Below are 14031 nucleotides of genomic sequence, written 5' to 3' on the forward strand. Positions count from 1 at the left end.
AAGTTGCTAAAATAGTTGCTAAAATTATTGGGGAAAATAATGCATGGCAAACTATAACTTTTAATGCATGGCAAACTATAACTTTTAAATCAACGGAATTTGGAAAATGTTACATAGGTAAAAAATGCTGGTTGTTAGTGTAAGAGAAAAACCCTATAAAGGAGATAGAGAATGACCTGTTTGTGGTTTTAAACAAACAAAACAAGGAACCCTGGGAGAACTAGACATAAGATGATGACTGAAAGAATGAGACCAAATTCTCTCTGGCAAAGTTGTTGATTGATTGGACAATCTGTGGCTCTAGACATCAGAACAGAAAAGACACCATGCTAATTTGGTTAAGGGTATCTGAGTAGTTCCAAAGTGGGAAATAAAGATCCCACTGTGCCTACACATCACTCAAGCATTTAGCAAAGAAAGGCCTACCAGGGAAGCCACAAGTTCGAATGGATCAACTCTCCCTCTGTAGCCCCCTATTCTAGGTGAAGGACATTCAGATAACAAAGAGTCAGTGGAGTGAGAAGAGTCCTCATTCAATGCATCATTCAATGATTTCATGTCCTTAATTGATCTCAGCAAAACTGTGCCAAGAGAACTTGCAAAATCTAATGGGTGATTCAACCCAAGAAGGTAGTTGGTAAGTCTTACTAAGGACCTTTCCTGATCATAAGAATTAACATGGAGGTCACATAGATAGCTTTTGAAAAATAAATTATCTCCCATTGGCTATTCCTAACATCAGTTTCATTTTGGGAGGTGGAGTCTAACAGAGGACTGTAATATGCATATTTTGAAATTTAATTTTATTTCACTCTTTTGATATCACCTCTGTGAGAAGTCACATACAGGGGCAACTCCCAGGACTTACATCTCTTCCAATTAGGTCCTCCTGGTTTTCCACAATTCCCCAAGGGGCAATACCTATGGTACATATCTTGCCTCGAGACTTAGATGCATGGTCCTTCAAAGCATCTCCAACGTGACGAATAACACCTGGGAAGAAAAAGAGAAGGATTACTTTTATATTTTAAAGCAATTACTTTCCATTGTTCTAAAGGAAATTGTGATGACTGTTTTTCCTATGATTAAACTCACTGAATATGGAATTTTGACACATTTCTATACAGACTACAGGAGAGAACATAAACCTATTTGGAAGAGAACATAAACTTGTAGCTCTGATGCCAGATACACTTGCTGGACTTGTATATGAACTCTATCAATGCATTTCTTATTCTATTTGGTATGAAAAAAGATGCAGATAGTGTCTGTCAAAAGAGTAAATACAATTCTTTAAACTTAGAGAATCTTTTTCTTGTTTATAAGCATAATAAAGTGTTAGCATGCCTAAAAACTAATAGCATGACTATAGCCTATAAAGAGCATCACATATAATATTATATTAAATCTACATCACAGCTTGTGTATGAGTTACAGTCATTCAAATAGAGTAGTTACTTAGCTCTGATTTTTTTAACCTTGATTTCACCTTATTTATGGATATATAATGTGGAGACTCTGCTTGTAAAGAAAATATTGACATAGGCTATGGAAAATTTATGTTAAAAGTACATAAATAATCTTCACCATTCTAATTATTTTCCTCTTCAGTCATAATGGCTTTGCCATCGCCACAGTCTTTCTCACCTTAGTTAAGAGTGAGAAAATTCAGTTTACAAGGTAGTTGGGAACCTACTTTTTATCTTTTTATAAACCAATCAAAAAAGATAAAATTTCCAATCTTAACTTCCCTTTTAAGTAATCATTTTTACAGAAGACATAAAATATATTCTCAAAGAAAATATATTCCTCAAGGAAAATTTCACCTGTTCTTCAAGAAAAAATTCACACCTAGTGTCATCTCCTATATGAAAGCTGAGTTGGATTTGATTTCTTCTCCATTGAACAGAATTGCAGTTTGGTGCTAGCCTAGAGTGAGGGGTCAGAAATTGAGCAATGAACTAACTAAGCTCACAAAACACACCAGGCAATTTAATCACAAAGATAACAGACACACATGAACAACTCGATTCTACAATATGCATAAAATCAAACAGAAAGAGACTCCTTTAAAAAAAAATCGGCAGATGAATGGATTAAGATTATATATTAACATTCCATATATACAAAGGAATTATATATATTAACATTCCTTTTATACAATGGAATGTTACTCAGCCATAAAACAAACAAAATAATGTTATTTGCAGTAACATGGATGGAACTAGAGTTTCATATACTAAGTGAAAGAAGTCAGAAAGAGAAAGACAAATACCAAATGGTATCACTTATATATGGAATCTAAAATATGGCACAAATGATCATGTCTATAAAACAGAAACAGATCATGGACATGGAGAGCAGACTTGTGTTTGCCAGCAGGGATGGAGGAGAGAAGAGGATGGACAGGGAGTTTGGGGTTGGTGGATGCAAACTATCTCTTTAGAACAGATGGGTAAAGGGGTCCTACTCTACAACATAGGGAACTGTGTAGAGTTTTCTGGGTTAGAACATAATAGAAGATAGTATAAAAAAAAAGAATGTATATATACATATATATGTATGTATGTATGTATGGTTGGATTGCTTCGCTGTACCTTGGAAATTGAAGGAACATTATAAATCAAACTATACTTTAATAAAATTTTCTTTAAAAAATCAGATAATGGAAGAGTGTAAATAGCTAGTAATCCACATTGAGCTGTGCTGGGAGTGTTGACAAGACTATTAATTTCACTTTCTAGCTCATCTGTGGATCTTCTAAGAAAGTACTGAAAAAGAAAAACAAATACGAGAGTAAAGCTGTGAATACTAGTGTTGAACTGTTTCCTCTTTATATGCAAATATCCTTTTGGGGCCAGTCCTAGACAAGAAGTTTAATGTCCTGGTGGACCATACCTCCATCTACCACAATTGTACCATTACTTCTTATCCAAGCTGAGCGTGCCACACTAGAACCTCACTTTGGGTGCTGGTTTGAACCCCATGCCTGGACAAAGACAGAGGTAAACTCTTTGGTTTACAATACTTGTGTTGTAAACCCTTCTTTTGATTTTGGATGCATTTCACAAAAGAAGAAAAACAATAAAGAATGGTCTATGTTCCCCCAAACAGAAGATATATAGGAATTTCCTTTGAAACCTTTGAGTCAGTCTCTATAGGAAATGAAGATTATGCCAGGAAAGTAAAAGACTAATCATAGGCAAATTATGCCTGTTAAGCTGTGAGTCAAAGTTGGAGTTTAAAGCCTGAACAGCCATGAAAAACACTGCTTTGTAGATATTTGATTACCACAAAATAAACAGTAAAGAGCTGTCTGAGCAGGTCATTCCAAGATCATGTCAGTTTAAGACTGAGTCAGGGTTTCACAGGACAAGGATAGGCTTGGATGATCTGCAGAGTTCACTGCGGAAATGCACCCATGGAGCTGTGCACTGAATATCCACAAATTCTAGGTATTGAGGACAATTTGAGAGCAGGTCTCCTTCAAACATCATCTAAACTACAAACAAATGAATAAATGATATTGAGGTAATGTTTTACTTAAAACTAGTTGGTCCAGAGTTTTGTTTTTAATGTCCACATTGACTTCAAATGTGTCCACACATGCAGACTTTGAGTCTTGAAACAAGCTTGAATTAACTTACTGCAGCACTGCCTGTCTCTTCCAATTGGCACTTGCAACTCAAGCTGGGGAAATATGTCAAAAACAATTTGTAGGCATCCATTCCATTATCTGTTGCATGCTCATAATGTTCTGCAGATAAGCACTTAACTCTAAGTAGGTTTGTAAGAATTGATTTGACAGCCTGCCTGGATCACAATATATAAACTCATTTGGCAGGTAGAAAAAAAAAAAAACTGCTTGGAATTCAAAGTGAGGTATATCTTCTGTTGGTGCAGAGTTAATTCAATGAAATATTTTAAATAATAAATACATACTACTCCAGACTTTGCTGTCACAATTTATATCCTAGAGGGAAATCGCCTTTTGCAAAAATTAAAGCTACTTGCATCAAACTTAAAATCACTTAAAGAACACCAGCAGAGCCTCCAATTTAGAGCAAAAGTTATTCCTTAAAAAATAATTGGATGCCTATTTGGCAACTGAGGTATTGAAAATATCCTGTGAAATTCCATTAGTCATGTTTACAAATTCTGCATAGTCAAGTATTAAATATCCCAACCCGTTTCTTATGTGTAAATAATTCTTCCTGGTTGAGAAATGACAGTACAGTTACACTTTAGGTGAAGGAAGGAGAGAGAATCAGTGAAAGGAGAAAAACCTGGCAAGTAGGGACATACAGGGTAGGGGATGAGGTAGGGAGATGCAAATAGAGTTAATCTTAGAAGAAAATCATCTTAGTCCCAACATTCTCATCGCCTTACATTGTCCTTTTCTCTCCCACTTCCAATTACCTGTGTTAACCCCTCCAGTAAATATCCACGCCCCGGTTGTCATGGCTGCTTTGATGAGACCTTTCCCAAAGACTTGCTTGAGTTTCGGCTGGAGTTCAAAATTCTGCAGGCCTCCATGGACTGAGATGAGCAGCTTAGGAAGTTCCAACTGCCATTCCTTGGTCATCAGGTGTAGGAGGAGATCAGGCTTTGTATCGAAAGATACTCGTACATACTAGAAGATGAAACGCCATTGATTAGGGAGAGAAGGAAGGGCTGGCTGTGGCTGCTTTCTTTACTGATTATAATGATAGGTGTAGTTACTTGAAGAAAATGTCTTAGAAGAAATTATATTTTTCAAAAGGGACAAATCAATTACTTTACAAAAAGAGCCTTCATTAGACCAAGGGAGTCACCATTTTAAAAGGTTTCCTTGAAATTGTGAATGACCACAACCTTTAGAATTATTTAACTTTCTAAAATGTAGTGTAAACACAGCTTTCCCTGAAATGAGTTCTCTGCTGAAAGGAAATCATGTTTATATTTTACCAACCTTAATATTTGTACAATGGTTCAAATGTTTCTAATATTTTCAATATAAGTAATCCCTTGATACCAACTGGATTTAGGTATGACTGTTTTTGTGAGATTACTTTGAGAGGTTCTGAAAAATTCTACAGTTCTACATAATGTAATGAGAAATTTTAAAATACAATAATAGTTTATTATACTTAATTCTAAAATAACTGCATATCAAATGTATTATATTTCAGAGAAAAGTGATGAAAGTCATGCCAATTATTCTTCAAGAATAGTTGAAAAAATGAAAGTATGTATCAGATATTAAGGTATTACCAGATATAACTAGAAATAAAGTTATGGAAGTATATATAAAAATGTTATAAATATATACAATGATAAAAATCTGTATAATATATATATCAATGCTCATTTAGGCCTCAGTTTAACTATATAAATATTTCATTTTTAACTGTAAACAGAATGTTAAGCAGATTTACTTGAAAGTCTCTTGAAATGCATTGCTGAGCTGGCATGAGAGGAGAGGATATTCAGATTCTTAAGCCAAGTGGGAGCTAGACCCTCAGGAGGGAAGGAAAAACCAAAATCAGTTTTAGTCCTGAGCATTGCTCCTAAACCGTGGGAGATCGTAAGGTGCTTTAATAGTTTAATTCAGTATAGGGAGGCTTAGGGAGAGACCCCGACATAAAGCTGGGATACTTCAAAGGGCTCCACTTTCAAGTGTAAGGAAGAAAAATAGATAAGTCTGATGGTCAGAAGAAGAGAACAAGGAAACTTGCATGCCTCAATTCAGATTCTGAGTAGATGGGGAAAAAAATTCTCCTTCAGTTATTTATATAAACAAAAGTAGGCCCTTATGTAGATTTTGGTCCACATTCACACTCTTAGTGTGGTTTGAAAAATATTAGAGTATGTAATATACCATGGTTTTTGTGGCATAATGGCTTCAGATAACTGTCAGAAGCAAATGCAAATTCTTGGTGGGGGCATGGATCATCAATCCAGGTCTCAAATAATTTCCATGGGAAAATAAGAATTTAATTGTAATAACATAAAATAAAACCTCAAATTACACAAGGAAATAAAGCTGCATAAATGAGAACCAAAAGACACAACAGGTAGCAGATTCAGATCCTCAAAGATAGTGAAATGCTCAGAGAATATAAAATAGCTACATTTAACATGTTAAAAAATGAGAAAACTGAATATATGAATAAAGAATGAGAGGTGGCAAAAATGATGACATACATCTGAAAAAGAATAAAAAGCAGAATGTCTAGAAATTGAAATGTGATAATTGAATGAAAATACAATGGATAAATAAAACTACAGATCAGGTACACTTACTATGTATCCAGAGAAATAAACCAGATGCAGCCTAGAAAAATAGAGGAATTGAAAACATAAAAGAAAAATTGGGAACTTTAGAGGAGATAATCAGAATTGTAGATAGAAAAGAGGTAATGGGGAAGAGGCAATACTTGAAGAGATACTGGTTGGGAATTTCCTAGAATTATTAAAAGATACCAATTATAAGATCCAGGAAACTCTATGAATCCCAAGTAGGATAAATAAAAAGAAAACCCACCCATAGATACTCACGGAGAACACAAAAGGGAGATAGGGGTAAGCCTTCAAGAGGATCTAGAAAAAAAAGACAGATCACCTACAAAGGAATAGTCATGAAACTAAAGGCTTAATTTCAATAGCTACAATGGAGGCCAGAATAGTGTCTTCAGTGTGCAAAGAGAAATTATCTGTCAGTATAGAATTCAGCAAAAATATCTTCCCCAAATAAAAGCTTATTACAGACACTTTTAGACTACAAGAACTGAGCATTTATCTCCAGCAGATTTCACTCAAGGAAATTTAAAAATATATGTAGCAGGCAGAAGTTACATGACCCCAGATGGATGATGAGCTGGAATACAAGAAATAATGGTAACCAAAGATATTAGCACATACAGGGTCAATCTTAAAAAGCATTGGGCGTAAAATATAAAATGATAATAGTGCCTAATTTATAGTGGAAAGGGATAGAACTAAATCAATGGATAATATAGCTAAAAATTAGGGAGCAGTAATTAGAGTTAAAGCATTCTAAAGTCTATATATATTGTGTGGGAGAGAAAAGTAGCGATTAATTTTGGAATTTGTTAAGTATTATAATGTTGAAGTTGCATAGCCACAAAAAATAATAGACTTCCATGTAATCATGCAAACATCTGCTTTGGGATGTATAAATAAATAAGGTCATCCAGGAGATGACAATTTATTATAATATTTTTGGATCTGGGAGATGTCATTGTTGCAAAAACCTCAAAGATTATATGTCAATTCTTTTGTTTAAGTATATTTTAAATATGTTTAGCTGAAATGTGAAGCAAAAACATACAAAATATGAAAATAGCTTGATAAAATAAGCTGCATCATCACTAAATACCACAGAGCTAAAGTTTCCCATATACATATACTGGAAATCCAAGGAAATGTTAGAATTTAGCAAGCTGGCCCTATATTGATCTACTTAGTAAAAACCAATTCCAAAATGGAAAGAGTAAAGGTTGGCAATTTTAGCTAAGTATATTATATCAACAGAATTTAACTGGAGTTTACAATGTGAGGAATTGAATATTTTGTACACAAACTCTCATGCAGAGGGCAAGAACTTTCAGACACCTACCAAAAGAAATCTTCAACAACAGCCTGCACTTTTGTGCCAAGTAAAGGAGCCTTGGGGCTGGAAAGAGGATATTACAGTGGTAGAAGCAAATGCAAGTGTTTCTTAAATAAAAGCTTTTACAATTATCCTTTATTGTTAAAGTGATCACCTCAAGTGTGCTAAGAAGCTGCTTTTCAAGTTATTCAATAACTTGAGCTCAACATCACTCTCTTATTTCATCAAAAACTCTACTAAATAAACACCCATATTCTTCTAAGGTGAATATAAATTATACAGTATCTAAATAAATAAAGAAAAGCATCTAAAGTATAAAATATACTTCTAAAATTATGTGGCCCTTGCAAGTGTAGGTAGCAGTTCCTAACATTTCTGAAGAACTGTAAAGATGGAGTCCTAGTGGTTAGAGAAGATATACCTGAGAACAGTAAAATTTTCTGAAAAATGAGAAAAGTAGTGTGATTATGGCTTTTGGAACTTCAAGATGCCTCAATGAACATCCCCACCTATACGTTTCATTTAGCCAGGTAAATAATGTGAGATTCTGGCCCATGGGTAGTATCTGGGAACAGATATGCACGTATTATGCAGTCAGTGTGAAGAGAGATTGCAATTCATACTAAATCACTCCAGAGATTGTGTAAGAATTTTAGTATGCTTAACCTAGCTAAATAACATATTGCATTCAATTATTTATTGTAATTAGCAATAATAATCCAAATTTATTTTTAGGAATAAGTCTCTCTGGGTAAATAATTCGCTTTGGGGCTTATAAAGTTACATATACAACTTAGCAATAAGGAGTCAATTTACTGATTACGTAAGCAGTTCCCTGCGAAATGACCAACAAATCTAGTAACTGTGTTAAAATTCCTTTTGAACTAGCTTAATCTTTTTCCTAGTTAGAAAACTAAGAAAAGCTTGCTTGTGATCATGAAACACTTGTTACAGGGTTAGTAAGTGCTTCTGTGGGGGAAGGACTGAATGACCTCAGGTCACCACATCCCCAGCTCTCTGTCTTCCAGAGGAAGAAATGGAGGTACTCAGTGTCCCGCCTGTGTAAGGTCATGTTCAGAGGCTCTCTTTGCATATTTCTCTGACTCTCAATTTCTTATCTACTGGGGGTGGAGGGGTGGGAATAAACCTACAACCAAATCCCTTGTGTTCCAGGCACATATATGTGCTTTACACGCTCCATTCCATGGACTCCTCCCAATAAGGACGAGGTTAGGAACATCCACGTTTTACTAAAGGGGGACCAGAAAGGAGAATAAGTTCAACAGCTACTAAGTGGTGATGAGCAGATTCACACCCAGATCTGTCTGACTCCAGGTCCTTGCTCTTGACCTCAAAACAAAAATTCCTCCTCTCCTTACTTTGCCTTTTCCTTCACCTATAATTGAGCAGTCTGCAAGTCCTAATGATCTATTTCTCAAATGGTGCTCTCAACCAGGCCCTTCCCTCTATTGCTTCAGTTGCTATAATAAAGGCTCTTTGCTAGGATGTCAGTTTGGGTTATGGCAACGTCCTAATGGTTCCTCTTACCCTGTGTGTTTTCTATGAGCCACCAAGAGGCCAACTTCTCTCCCCAATTCTTTTTTGATCACATTATTTCTCAATTCAAATTGTTAAATCATATGTAAACTCCCATTCTGCCTGTCATGGTCCCTACAATTTGGCCTTGCCCTACTGATTTACGGGCATTTCCCCACTTCTCTCTGCATCTGGCTAATGCTATTCCCCAAGTTCTAGGAAAGCCAGTCCCTCCCCTTTCATCTACATAAATCATTCTTGTTTTTCAAAGACTCTTATCTGCTTTGCCTAAGAATGCAAGCTCAGGTTGACGCAATGTAACTCTCAACCAAACCCGGTCTAATTTTTTTTTTTTTTCTGGTTGTTTCTGGCGTTTATCAGTTTCATCCCCCCATTTGCAAGATCTCTGACAGGAGGGGTCATGTTTGACCTGACCTATGATTTCCTTTCTGTACTGGCTACGATGTATTTAAAGCTTAGAAATAAAAGGGAGATTAGAAATATCTTAGCAATCATGGGAACTAGAAATCATCTATTGCAGTTCTTATGCTTTACAGATGAGGACACTGAGGCCCAGGCAAGACAAGTGACTGGAACATCAGAATTAGTCATCTAATAATTAGTCACCTAATCCATTACTAAAGCTACTATTACACTGGAAACGCTAGCTGAGCTGCATTTCTCAAATTTTAACATGAAAAACTCACCTGGGAAACCTCAAAAATGCAGGTTCTGATTCAGGAGGTCTGAGATGGGATTTGACATTTTGCATTTCTAACTAGCTCTGCAGGGACCACAGGAGTAGCAAGGATTACAACTCTTCCCCAGAACCAAGATTCTAAGTGGTATGTCTTAATTTTATCACTAGGCCAAAGGGAAGAAAGAACACTCGATACTTGACATGAAAATCAAAGAGAAGAATGGAGGAACTCCTGGAAGAACCACTCAGGCCCTGATAACGTGGGAAGTGCAGCCACTGATGAGCTACCCAATTCCAAGTACCTAATTCATTTTGACCAGGACGAATTCTTATACAAAGGAACACATGATTAACTACCAGCCTACCCCCTGATTAACCAGAAGCTGATAAATAACAAAAACTGTGTGTCCCTGGTCCTTTGATGCTGTCATTATTTTAGATTTATTGTGTCCTTCCCTTGGTAAGTAAAAAACTAAAGAGAGGAAGGATTTAAATGAATCCATTTGCAGTTCCATCATGGCTCAGCGGAAAAGAATCTGACTAGCATCCATGAGGACACAAGTTTAATTCCTGGCCTCGCTCAGCAGGTTTAAGGATCTGGTGTTGCCGTGAGCTGTAGTGTAGGTCACAGATGTGGCTCGGATCCCGAGTTGCTGTGGCTGTGGTGTAGGCCAGCAGCTTTAGTTCCAATTTGACCCCTAGCCTGGGAAACTCCATATGCTGCAGGTGCGGCCCTAAAAAATGACAAAAAAAAAAGAGAATCCATTTGTTACTTTTTGTTGTATTATTGTTTAGCAACTCAAGGAAACAGTTTAGGGATAAGAGGATAATTAAAACTAAGAGATAAAATAACATTTTAGGATCACCTGGAGATTTAAATTTTTAAATTACATTCTTATACTCATAAAATTCATGTTATTTAATAAGCTCTCCAGGCACTTGTAATATAAGTTAACCCACATGCTGAATCAGCAGCTTCAAGATCATAAATGGTTGTACCCAGAGCAATTAACCAATTCCTGCTAAATGGTCAATGTGATTTGAAATTTGGAGCTATTTTGATTGTCAAGATAAGCAGTTTTGATTGTCCACTGGTGAGCTCATTAATTGCTAAGGGATCAGCTTACAAATAACAAGAAATCTTCCTAATGTGTGTACTGAATTTTATCACCAGGGCAGTACTCTGCGGTGGTGATGTGTGCTCCTGCTCACAGTTTCCCCAGTCACATGCAGCATTACCCTCTAGCATCAGATACTGGAGCTGTAAGTTTTTTGGTCAATTTGAGAACCTCTCTTGTGAAATGAGGGTGATCTGACCCACCACACTGAACAGTGAAGATTAAATTGTGGGAAATGCCTGGAATGGCAGAAAAACCACTTCATGTAAATTGGATAGGCGATTACAAGCCCTCACATTATCAATGACTTCTTTATACAGCAAGATACACATAGCTTGCCTTAGCTCTTTAATGTGTCCTTCAAAGTAGCCCTTTGTTTCTCAACTCTGAGTTATCTGCACAGTGATGGGTGCAAGTTATTAAAAGCACCTTCCAGAAGGAAGGTGCTGGGCTGGCTATGCTACCCTTCTCCCACAGGCTTTTAGTTCCTGACTTATAATTTCTAGAAAAAAACTGAGCACAAATGGGTTACCTATGTCTGTACTTCCACCATTTGTGCCCCTGCCTGGCAGCAGAAAGCCTGTGTGATGAGCTAATGAGATGCAGAATAGCATCTAAAGAACACACTCTAGAAAACAGAAGTTAGCTCTCCTTGAAATTGCATTGTTTGATCTAAGGTGTTTTGGAGGCCAACACATACAAGCACATATACACAAAAACACATATTCTGAATTATAAACCACAAACTTAACCAACAAAATTTTGTGAGGTTATAATAGCAAACATTTGTTCAAATGACAGAGGGCTTCTATAACTAAAACTCTTGAGTTTTTGTGTTGCTAAATTTCTTTTTGTTTAGCAGGTGATTCCACTGCAGTTTCTTTCTAAAGCCACTCTAACTCTTCGTCATTAGAAATGCTACTCTTGTTAAAGCAGAACTCAACTTTACCATGGCCTCGCTGTATTCAACAGGGAGATGACAGAGGTGTCACAAACCACAGTGTCCTTGCCTTTGTAGCACCCAGCGCAGGTGAGAGCTGGAGTGGAGAAGCAACCATCACTACTCAGAACAGGCTGGGGCTGTTTCATTTAAAAACAGCAATAATTGTCCCTTGGTATTCTGAACTCAAGCTGTTGTGGAACAATTTGTCTTTAATAATTAATCACCACTTCAGCCCTAAATTTTTACTCGCATTACTTTGCCCAGCTTTTTAAATGAAAAAGGTAAAAGAACTACAGAACAACAAATCTACATTCTGGAAAATGGTAAATGACAGATCTTTGTAACCCTCACTGCAAAGCCATCTTTAATTTTTAGAAGTAATCAAGTGGTATTTAAGTAGTACTTGTTCCATACTACTATGGAATTACTATAGCTCAATCTATTTTAATGGTATTTTTAATGCCTTTCTTTTGAGCTCACAGTGGGAAAATGCCCCATTTTCCTTTCTGTTGAGAAGTGTGACAAGCATCATTTCATCTTCTAATTCTTTGTAGCCCATTTTAAATGAGTACTTTTAATTAAAGCTGTGGCCAAGAAGACTATGTCGCATCAAATTGCTAAGACAATTTTGCTGATATCAGCTTTCCAAGTTCATGGAGTCTTTGGTTTTGCAGCAAGTGTTTGATGCGTGCAAAAGTTCCCTAGAACACAAATATATGGAATGCAAAGGTAAGGTGTCATTGTTACTGGATTCCTATTTTGATGACCCACAAAACTTTAGGAGTGAAAATGCCATTATGACTTATTCTACATTGTTTATGTGATTCTTCAGTGGTATATACCAAGTGCTTCAAGGTCATGGATGCCAGTAAGTCAAAGGTAAAGGTTTAGAAATGTTATAATACTTCTCTGAGGATATGACCAGGTTTAGAAATGTTGTAATACTTCTCTGAGGATATGCTCTATGAATTATTGCCAGAATTGTTTTCTGTGTAATTTTCTAGAGCAAGATGGGTTTCTCGAGAAGGGTTGGCCTTTCCTTTTCTATAGGTCTATGACTAAGATCAGAAGTTTAAGTGATACATTCTAGTTTTCGTCTCCATTTCAGAAAGGCTTTCTAAAGGCACTGCCAGTTCAATGGTTAGCGATTACAAGGTAGAAACTGGAAATTCACAGAGCAATTATAAAACCCCTCAGAACCATCTCATGCTATATAAACCTGCTTAATTAGCTACAGTCTAGTGATTAGCTATTTTGTTTCGTGAAGTGAGGTTTATTTAATTTTGTACTTGGTGTGTATCGATGAGTCCCAGATCAAATTTGCGTAATGCGAAGATAGACAATTTTTAAAAATCAAGTTTAATCCTAAAGCATTTAAGGAGTATGAGGTTATAGATGCCATGCTCCTAAAAGCCTCTCCACACCCTGAGTGTCTCCACCTCAGTCCTCCCTACTCTGTCTCAGAACCCCACCATATAGGAGGCTTGCATCCTGGTTGACTCAATAGTTAAGAGCTCTCAGTGTCAAAATGAGGCACAGGAATAATTCTCTAAATTATATGAAAACTGCAATAAGAGGCTCAAACTTGATCCAAAAAGCAGAGTGAGCAGCAATGGAAAACCTGATGAGAATTAAGTGGGTGGCTTGAGAAGTTTAAACACAAGTCCTTAATTAGGTTATACTTACCTGGTCCATAAGTCAGCTCAGCATTAACTGGAAGAGATGATTAGGAAGCAAATAAGATTCTATTAAGTCCATAACGACTTCCTTTTCTAAATAAACACAGCTTCAACCCCAGATGAAGAAGCGCCTTTGAGAAAGCCCCCAATATCTGCTGTGGGGCCATCTTGCTGTTTCTAAGTCAGTTTTAAAAGATTACCAGTCTAGTAAGACAAATGCCTAAGCAGGGCTTTAGCATCTCAGTACCTTCTTCCTATGCCATCATGTTCTGATTTTTATGAGGCATCTGAATTAACTGCCAGGTATTTAATAGTCCAGGAATGGACTTTGGAGGCATGTGATTTGGTAGGATGTGGCTTGGTATGGAGAAGAGAGAGACATGAGAATCCATCACTTGCTGTCAGTTTTGAACATTTTCTCCCTGTGTCAAAATTGATTT

General features: G+C 36.5%; 1 protein-coding gene across 1 annotated transcript in view; it reads right to left on the minus strand.

The window, feature by feature from the left end:
• The window catches only part of TRPM3 (transient receptor potential cation channel subfamily M member 3), an 849162-nt gene that overhangs the window by 265584 nt on the left and 569547 nt on the right, over nucleotides 1–14031 (minus strand). The window contains 2 exon segments of the mRNA XM_021074417.1: nucleotides 869–993; nucleotides 4420–4633. Coding sequence (XP_020930076.1) covers nucleotides 869–993; nucleotides 4420–4633 — 339 coding nt within the window.

The sequence above is a fragment of the Sus scrofa genome, chromosome 1, assembly GCF_000003025.6.
Source record: "Sus scrofa isolate TJ Tabasco breed Duroc chromosome 1, Sscrofa11.1, whole genome shotgun sequence".
NCBI lineage: Eukaryota > Metazoa > Chordata > Mammalia > Artiodactyla > Suidae > Sus > Sus scrofa.